We start from the raw sequence: 10,459 nt of genomic DNA on the forward strand, positions 1-10,459 counted from the left end.
CCAAGTCAGAGCCTGTCTTAATTATTTTTCTCTCATTGCTGAGACAAAATACCCCACACCCCAAGTTAACGGGGGAAAGGTGTATTTAGCTCACAGTTTGTAGAGGTTTCATCCACAGTCAGCTGGTTCCAAGGCAGAATGGCATGGCAGAGAGGCAACACAGAAGAGAGCAAGCAGAAAGCAGCAAAAGCAAGCAAGGAAGGGAGAAGACCGGCCTTTTTCTGTCCCTTATATTGTATCCAGGCTACCAGGATTGTGGCAGTGCCAAACCAATCAGTGGACTGATGTAGTGATCACCCACCCTTCATCTTAGTACTCTGAATCCCAGCAGTGCACCATGAATCAAGCACATACTCTAGATTCAGCCACCTCTGAAAAAAACGCTACCTATGACTGCATGAGGCTTTGGGGGGACATCTAGACACAAGCCATAACAAAGCCCAAATCTGTGCTGTATACTCAAATTTGTTAATTTTTTAAAAAAATGTTATGAGGGTAATAGTTTTTTCTTTATTTTTATGCTTTTGCAAGTCTGGGGTTGAACCCAAAACCTTTACATGGAGCAACACTCCCAACCCTATTATTATTATTATTATTGTTATTATTAATTTTGGTGTAGGCTCTCACTAAGTCACACAGTTTCCCATGCTGCACCTAAACTTGTGATCTATTTTCTCTCAGCCTCCTAGAGTGCTGAGATCACAGGCGCATGGCACCATGCCTGCCTCCTTTATTATCTCAATATGATGAATTATATTGACTGATTTTAATAAGCGATATTATATTTCTGATATAAACCTCTCACTTGATAGTGATATATTATCCTTTTGTTTATTGCTGGTCTCATAAAGTGAATTGGGGAGTATTCCTTCTTCCCCTATTTTCTGAGGAGTTTGTATGAGACTGGTGCTGTTTAGTCCTAATATATTTGACTAGTTTTTAGTAGTGAAGCCATTTGAACCTGAAGTGTTTTTAGTGGGGAAGTTATTACTCATAAATTTAATTTCTTTAATAAACATAGTTATTTAAATTTATGTCTTTTTATGCTAGTTGTGATCATTTATATTTTTCAAGGAATTTATCCTTTTTATCTGAGCTGACTTTATTGACAGAAAGTTGTTTATAATTTGTTACATAAGTATTGTGTGCTGACTGATTATGCCACTGGAGCTCTAGTTGTTTATAATTTGTTATTACTCTTCAATTTACTTTTTTTATTATTGTCTTTTTTTTTTTTTATTTTGGTACTGGGAATCGAACTCAGGACTTTGCGCTTGCCAGGCAGGCACTGAGCTGCTAAGCTATATCCCCAGCTCCTGTTACTACCTTTTTAATATCTCTAGGAGCTGTAGTAGTAATCCTTCTCTTTCATTCCTGATATTGATAATTTGTGTCTCATCTCTTTTCTCAGATAAACTGGGGTTTTTAATCAATTATTATTTTTGGTTTTGAAACAGCTTCTGATTTTATTAAATTTTGTGTTGTTTCATTTTTGGTCGATTACTCTTGCTCTTTATTATTTCATTTTTCATACTTTTGGTTTTATTTACTACCTTTTCTAGCTTATTATTAAAGTAGAAATTTAGGTGATTTTAAAGTTTGTTTTCAATATAAGCATTTAAAAGTATAAATTTATGTCTGAGTGCTGCTTTAGTGGCATTAATCAAAATTGATCTGTTGCATTTTAATTTCATTCAGGTTAACAAATTTGTAAATTTTTTGATCATTTTTGCAGTTGCCCTAGGGGTTATTTGGGTGCATATTACCTAATTTCCAAATATGGGGTAATTTTCTAAATATCCGTTTGATTTCTAATTTATTCTGGTCAGTGAATATATTCTGTATAGTTTAAATCCTTTCATATTTGTGGAGACGTGTCTTACATACAGAAAAATAATTATTTGGTGTTTTTTGTGCCGGGTCTTCTCCCCAGTGAAAACGTTCTGGCCCCCAGGTCCTGCGGGCTCTGAGTCATCTTGTAAAACAGAGGACCGCCTGGAGGCTGAAGCTCAGAGCTGTCACTGTTACTAACTGCAGCCTCTGACAGGAGAGCCGGTGCCCGGCGGGGCGGGAAGTGGGGAGGCCGGGACAGGGGGCCAGCGCCTGCGCCTGCCCCGCCCCGAGGTGCTGTGAGAACGACCCGGGGCTGCCTCTGTCCCCGGAGCCCTGGGTTTCCCAGCAGAGTAAGGCTCTCTGCGCTCCTCTGTGTTAGGTGCTCGGGCTGTTGGCTGTTCAATGACGGATGTAATGGTCGTGATTAAAAGTTTCAGAGTGTTGAAAACTAGGTCGTTTAATTATAAGGTTGACTGTAGCAGAATTCAAGAGGGCCTCATTTTGAAAGCTTATATTCCAATCTTTTAAAATTGTGTTGCAGACCATTCTCCAGCCCTCATCTGCCTATGTAATTTATGTTCAGAATATTCGTTAGATAGTAATTGTTTTTGCTTTTCTCATCTTTTCTTATTTTTCATTTTTGAATTTTGCTAGTGTCTAAAACAGTTCCTTATGACCCAATAATTAATTGACTAATTCATTAGTTATTACATTTATACTAGTATCTTTTGGAAGAGAAGACTGAAGAATAATCTATAAATCTTGCCAGTTTACAGACATGGAAGTGCATGTTATGTCTGGGGAAAATAGCCCCTGTAATGTTAACTAATGCTGTACCTATTTCCTAAAAACAGGATTGTAACCATAAAGGGTAATATTAATATTTTAAAAATCAAACTTTTTTTTGGTACTGGGGATTGAGCCCAGGGTATGCTGGGCTACATCCTCAGCCTTTTTATTTTATTTATTTATTTTTTATTGAGACAGGGTATCACTAAGTTGCCTAGGCTGACCTTGAACTTATGATCCTCCTGCCTCAGCCTCTGCAGTAGCTAAGGTCTCAGCTATGGGAGCTATTTTGGGTCATGGCACTATAGTGGCTGGCTAGCCAGTTCAGTATGCAGAACAAACAGCCCCTTTGAAAGTAACATAGGCTTCAGCTTTCCAGTAGGAATGTGTTTCATTATCTCAAAACTAATGGAGATCATTAGCGCAATCAGTACATACTATCTAATAGCATTCTTACCTTCTTATTCTTATTTTTAAGGTACAGGGAAAACAATGGTGATGGATATATTTTATGCTTATGTGGAAATGAAGAGGAAAAAACGGGTCCATTTTCATGGCTTTATGCTAGATGTGCATAAAAGTAAGTTAAAAATGATCTGAAAAATTATTATTCACTGAACAAACTCTACAAAACAATTTTTTGCAGTGAATGAACATATACTCTTTTATATATATATATATATATATGTTTATTTTAATTTTTTTGCCACATGTGATGGTGCATGCCTGTTTTCTGAACACTGGGGAGGCTGAGGCAGGAGGATCACTGCAAGTTGGAGGCCAACTTAGACTATGCAGTGAATTCAAGGCCACCCTGAACTACATAGTGAGACCCTGTCTCTGGAAAACAAAACAAAACAAAAGCAAACAACAACAAAACTAAAAAAATAAAAAAACAATTCGATTTTTGCTTGAAGTAAGATTTTGTTTGGTTTCATTTGTTTTGTGCTATATTGAAATAGTAGTACATTCAGAGTTGGTTCTTAAAACGAAGTCATTACTTCCCAATCAAAGAACAGAAGTTACTACCTGAAGATCTAAAGATCAGGCATTGTTTTACTTCTGCTAGTGGTTAATTAAAAAATATTAAAAGCACAATTTTGAGATTTTTTTGTTTTGTTTTGTTTTGTTTTTGAGACAAGGTCCCTCTGTGTAGTCCAGGCTGACTTTAAACTCGCTATGTAACCCAGGCTGCCCTCAAACTCACAGCAGTCCTTCTGCCTCAGCCTCCTGAGTGCTGGGATTATAGGCATGCACCACTACACCCAGCTAAGATGTTATGCTTTTTTTCTCCTCCCCCTAAGATGTTTTTCTTATTTGTTTGTTTTTTGTCTTTTTGAGACAGGGTCTTGCTGTGCAGTTTAGGCTGGCCTTGAGCTTATGTTATTTTTGGTAGGTTCTTTACTCTGTGTACCTTTAGCATGTAGGCATTCAGTTTGTATTTGCGTATACACTCCAGCAGGACCACAACCTCCTCTCCCACCTCTGAAACCATCAGGGTTAAGATTACTCTGTTGGTCATCTCAGAAGTGATTCTAGAGTGCAGAGGTTTGACCTTGAGGTTTCCTCACAACTGTAGGACTCTACTAGTTGAACAATTTATTTGAAGGTAGAGAAGACACAACCAATTTCAGAAATCGAGATTAATTGTAATCACATTTAAACCTAATTTTTATGTCTTCACTAAAGTTTCATGTGGGGATTTTACAACATGCTATAAATGTTTAAAATGTACATTAATACTTGCTTTTAATTTTATCCATCTAAGGAATACATCGCCTTAAACAGAGCTTGCCAAAAAGGAAACCAGGATTCGTGACCAAATCATATGACCCAATAGCTCCCATAGCTGAAGAAATCAGCCAAGAAGCATGTCTCCTATGTTTCGATGAATTTCAGGTACAGTAGAGCTTTTTCACAGCTGTAGGATGGTATACAGAATAAGACGTGAAGACTTAAATTTTACTCCTTTCCTCTCCCATCGATTTATAAATTGATTCTTTCTTACCACTTCAATTTTACTGTCTTGTTTGATGATCAGCAAATCATGACCTGCCTATTTCACCCACCTGGTTCTGTACGGCCCATCAAAAAAGAAAAGTTTTATATGCTTAAAGGTACTTGGAAGAAAGAAAACAAAACAAAAAATCCATCAGAAACTCTATGTGGTTTGAAAAGCCTAAAATATTTACTCCTCAGTCTTGTATGGGAAAAATTTATCCCTGCGTCTAAGTTATGGTCAGCGGCTCTACGCGTCCCAGCCCTGTACCACAGAGATAATGGAATTCTCAAACAAGGTCTTTAGAGATATTCGGGTAGATTTTGAAGTGCTGTATAAAGAACAGTGGTTCACACATTTCGCTTAAGTCTTACTTTATACTTAATCTGTGATAAAGGAAAAGAATTGCCTAGTTGAAGTTTTAAAGTTTCTTCCAGCCTTAGGATTTTCTGACGTCATGCATATAGGTTGGTGGCGAGTCATTTCCTGACTTCTGTTTCGCGGGAGATTAACAAGGAGGAATCCGATGTGACCAGGGTACTTTTATCCCAAGTCCTGCCTGCCAGTCTCCTGAGCAACTGACACATATAATTAACACTGACCTAAGTTAGTGATGGAAGGGAAGGAACGTTTCACCAAGGAAACCATCACACCGCGCTCTCTGCTTCTCCCTCCCTGCAGTCTTGTTAAGGCTGCCTGGTGTTGACCCTTCCTACTGGAGAGCAGGTGCTCCCTGGCTCTCTGAAGGGGCACATGGGTTACACATGCGTCGCAGAGGGGGGCGGGTCTCATCTAGTTCTGAAGATAGCACCGGGTTAGCGGCTCTGCTGCATTCAAGATGGAAGTCAGTGATGCACCAGTAAGGACCACTTAGCTGGGTGTGGTGGTGCAGGCCTTTAATCTCAGCACTCTGAGAGGCTGTGTCAGGAGGATCTCAAGTCTGAGGCCAGCCTGGGCAATTTAGCAAGACTGCCTAAAAATAAAAAATAAAAAAAAAGGACTAGGGATGTAACTGTGTGTGAAGGCCTTGAGTTCAGTCCTCTTCAAAAAGGCCATTTCTTCCAATTTTCTGTTATTAACCTTTTACCCAAAATAGCTCTATATAAAACTGAATTGGTACAGTTAAATTTTCAATTTCAATTTTCAACTGAAACATGTAAGCAATATATTGAATCCAAACTTTATGAAATGATCTATGGTTTAAAAATGTGTTTTTACATCCCTATTTGGCTTAAAGTAGTTATTGTTTTCCCTACGTAGAGGTGAGGTATCTAAAGGCATCAGAATTTCCTAGGTTTAAATTCATTACTTTTACCTTTAAAAACATGCAAATGAATGATTATCAGATGTCTGTGGCATGAGGACCTTTTCAAAGGCCAGACTAAGAAAGTTAGGGAGCATTGACACTGGATTGCAAAGCACATGAGCCTGAGGAAAATACAGAACAAGCAGAGCCCACTTATTAGGCAGAGTAAGCACAGTGGGGAGGGCCCTGGGTACTCTTAAGGATTTATGAAAGCTGAGCATGGTGGCGCACACCTGTAATCCCAGAACTTGGGAGGCTGAGGCAGGAGGAACGCCTCTAGTATGAGGCCAACTTGGGATACACAGTGAGTTCAAGCCAGCCTGGACTACACAGAGAGACTCTGTCTCAAAAAAAAAATTTTGTTTTTCATTTTACATGAGTGTCAGAGAGATCAAGAACAAACAGACCCTTGTAAAATGTTACTAACATAGAAGAGGTAGATGTGATGGAGATGTCTCCTGTTACCTGAATCATCCAGGCTTAGTTTCAAGTTTATTTAACCATTTACTGTTTTGTCTCAGTTACCTTAACGAGCTCTATTCTGCATGACAGGACTCTCTCTGTTCCATTGCTAAATGGACTGTCCCTGGGCATCTGCTGTGTGAGTAGCTAGTCCTCAAGCTTGTCAAAAGCCGTGGGCTTGTGCAGTGCGGCCTGGGGAATGGGTGCTCCTGTCCTCTTTCCCATGAACAGGGGAAGCTCCTTCTAAGTGAGGAGACACGGAAAATGTATGAATCACATTCAGAGGACGGGTCCAGGTGCTCCACAGTCACCCACTGAGCCCTCCCCCGCCAAGCTCCGCCAGTCCCAAGCTCACTCCTGCCTCAGTTCCCGTATGGTACTTCAGCACTGTTTCCAGCCTGGCCTCAAGAAGGTCCCTTCTTTAGCTGGATCTTCTATGCCTCTTTTTTTCAACAGTTTTGCAGAGAACGCAACTCCTCACCTCATGTTTTACCCCTGTATGGATAACGCAGGGATTTCTATATGATCTATAAAAGATAGCAGAAACATTGGTCAGAAGTACTGTGAGGAAATGTCACCGTCCTTAATAAAAGGTCAGTTGTCTCCAATGGAAGGAGAATTACTTGGTGAAATAAAGCCCAGCAAGAGCAAAGGTGAGGTGTCCCTCTGTTGGCAATGCTTTTGGGTGCAGGCAGCAGAAAAGCCAACTTAAAGCACTTGAACTCTCTGGAAGAAAGATTATGGTATAGGAGGTGGTGTCATTTCTCTTGCTGAGATCCTCCTTCCTCTTCAGTCTGGTCTTTGACGTGTTCAGCCTTGCTCATTGCCCCCTATTGTGTCCAATTCTATTTTCCTCATAGGCTAGGAGCTATGGTTAATAACCGGGTGTAAATACTTCTTTCCCAGCAGTGCTCTGAAGAAAATATGCACAGAGATGGCAAAACAAGACTGCATACAAACTGGCTGCATTTATTTAATCCTAATTTTGGCGTAGTAGAGTTATTCGTGCAGTGAGAGTAGTGTAGAGTTGTTTAGTGTAGTTACTAGTGTGTTAAAGTTGACCACATGGGAAGCCCCCTTCCCTGAACAAGGTTGGCCTGAATGTCCTAGAGTGAAAAGTGTTAATAAGTCCGGCCCTTTTATGTCCTGTGCAATACACAGCTGGAATCTGAGGGCTTACCCAATCAATGCGCACAGGAAAAGGCCAATATTTACGTATGCTCACTGCTGAAGTATGAAGGCAGGATTGTTCCCCACAGCGAAAGAGGTACACTCTGCACAGAGCTGGGATTCAGAATCCTAACTATCTTCTGCTGGTTTTATAGAAGCTCCTCCAGCACACCAGAACTGGGCTAGCACACATCCAAATCTATGCTGAAATGTCCCCTTCCTACAGTTCTGTAGAATAAAAGGACACCCGCAAATATTGCTGCACCAGCACTCTGATCCCCAACACCCACTAGTTTTAAACAAACCAGCATGCTTTCCACTTCATTCCTGCCACATGGAACATTGTCCCCCGCTGTGACAGCCCCTCCCTAAGTCAGGGGTCGTGGCCCACAGTGGCCAGCTGCCCTGTCCTAAGGAAATCACTGGGGCGCTGGGTGGAGAGGTGTTTGCAGAGTTTCTTTCACAGGGTCCTTCCTACACCTGAAGGATGCTTTATGCATAGCTCTCTGACCCATCGTCAGGGGATCCCTCACCCAGGAAAACTGGCAGGCACCTTTGTGGCTCTTGTCTGACCTATTCCAGTTTATGCTGCCTGAGGGACGATGACTCTTGCTGGGGGAAACGCAGCTTGAGGTAGCCCGTTGTTTTTCAGGTGGATGGTGCAAATTGAACACACTACCACAATAGGAAATCAGTCCAAAGATTTATTACTTATACATCTTGGGCAAGGAGAATGCTACAAGAGTCAGGCAGAGAGGGAATGTGCACATACCGACTAGAAACACACACACACACACACACACTTATATATATATATAATGTGGATCATTTTAAATGGGAGGACAGATGCATGAATGACATATGTAAAGCTGCGGGGAAGAAGAGTGGGAAACTCCGTCTTTGATTAATTGCTTTATTTATTTTTGAACTCACATCTCCCTGTGTTGCCCAGGCTGATTTGAACTCTTTGGCTCACTCTGTCCTCCTGCATCAGTGTCCCAAGTCACTGGGACTCTGGGCCCGCACCATCACACCCAGCTTAGTCTGCTCTTCTAGGCTGGAGTGATGCCTCTGGTTTCTTATCTCTGGCCACAGGTTTGCGTTGTTTGCGTGTACTGTTCTGATTCCCAGGCAATGATTTTACTGTATCCTCCTGTCATGCCCCCCACATATCCTTAAGGTCTTCTTCTGACCTTTGCTAAAGAGATAACTATCTCCTTCTTAGCAAGATTAATCCTAACATCCTATTTAAAACGGCAGTTTTTCATTGCTCTCCGCACATCTGATGCCTCATATGCTCCCAAGACATTTACTACCTTTGGACATATATTTACTTGTTTTTTATGTTTATTATTTGTGATCTGCTTTGTATTCTACTACAGGATATAGTGGCCATCAATCTTTATTTTGTTAACTGATGTATCACAAGTGTCTAGAACAGTGCCTGAGAATGAATGAATTCTAGTATCAGACGATAACTAGTGAAGTAGTTCTATTAAGTCCCACTCCCTTTATGTTAAGTAGTATTTTTCAAACAAAATCTGTATTTGTAGAACACAAAGAACATTACAACTCCATCCCATACTTGTTCCCATCAACACTGTGAATTATCTGAATGTTTTTGTCTAATATAGGAAAAATGATACATAATTTTATATTCATTTAATAATGTGGTTGGATTTGTCACATTTATTTTTATTTTTTATTTTTTATTTTTTGGTTTGGTTTTTTTCCGGTACCGGGCATTGAACTCACGACCTTGGGCTTGCCAGGCAGGTGCTGTGCCACTGAGCCAAATCCCCAGCCCCTTGTCACATTTATTTACTTACTAAATTTACCTCTTATGAACTGTTTGAGGTGTTGCCCACATATTCATTAGTATGCTTATATTCCATCTAATATCATCTCCAGCTCTTTTTTAAATTTTTTATTTTGAGAAAGGGTCTTGCTAAGTTGCTCAGGCTGGGCTAGAACTTGTGACCCTCTTGGCTTAGCTTCTCAGAGTTCTGAGATGACAGGTCTCTGCCACTGCCCAGTCATCATGTACATTCTTTATATCTTTTCTTTTGTGGTGCTGAGGATGGAATCAAAGGCCTCCCAGGTGCTTGGCAAGCACTGTGCCACTCAGCTACACTCCTGGCCCTGATGATGTGTATTCTATGGTGTCATCTGCTGTATACTGAGTACTTTCTGTGTGCCTGTGTTCTTAACTGCTGTACTATACTGTATATATCATTCCATTTATAGCTAAAATTCTACAAGCCATACATTACTTATGTGGAGTTATACAAACATACATACTATATATATGTACTAGCCATAGTTAACGTTTCTTGATAGTTTAATATATATCTCATTATAATTTTTGCAGGGTTGGTTTTATTACTGCTTTCATTATACTGGTTAAGTAAATTGACCAAGGTCACAGAGCTAGTAACTGACAAGTTTAAATCCAGTGTCAGTGCCCTTATCAGTAACAACTATGTTATGTGTGTTTTCCTTGGGATAGTCTTATTGTATGTGTTTAAATATATAGCTCTAGGTCTGGGTGGGTTTCGGTAGATGTTTTAATAATAAAGCCTAAAAATTATCCTTCAGCCTATTAAACCTAGTAGAATACTTGCTGATTTATTAGAAAAGAATTTTTGGGTGCTTTATGCTTAGTGACAGCGTGTCTACAATCACCACTTCACTTTTCAAATCAAATCATATTAGCAGTCTTGATTTTTAGCTAATTATTATTGGCCTTTAGGTGATGTTAATTAATATAATATTTATTTTACTAAGGGGATGAATGGGAATTATTGCTGCTTAAAAACAAGGGTATACTCTTGTTTCTGTGCTTTTGCATTTAAGGAAGTTTTAAGATTATGTGTTGTTGGGGCTGGGGATTTAGCTCA

The 10,459-nt window shown here is 39.9% G+C and overlaps 1 protein-coding gene across 3 annotated transcripts in view; it reads left to right on the plus strand.

The window, feature by feature from the left end:
- Positions 1-10,459, plus strand: part of Lace1 (lactation elevated 1) — a 231,154-nt gene that overhangs the window by 69,728 nt on the left and 150,967 nt on the right. For all 3 annotated transcript variants that reach the window (XM_005377845.2, XM_005377846.2, XM_013510900.1), the window contains exons 4-5: positions 3,101-3,202; positions 4,391-4,521. In XM_005377845.2, the coding sequence (XP_005377902.1) occupies positions 3,101-3,202; positions 4,391-4,521 (233 nt within the window). The remainder of the gene's footprint in view (positions 1-3,100; positions 3,203-4,390; positions 4,522-10,459) is intronic.

Source organism: Chinchilla lanigera, unplaced genomic scaffold (assembly GCF_000276665.1).
Source record: "Chinchilla lanigera isolate Chin_1 unplaced genomic scaffold, ChiLan1.0 scaffold00010, whole genome shotgun sequence".
In the NCBI taxonomy this organism is placed as follows: Eukaryota; Metazoa; Chordata; class Mammalia; order Rodentia; family Chinchillidae; genus Chinchilla; species Chinchilla lanigera.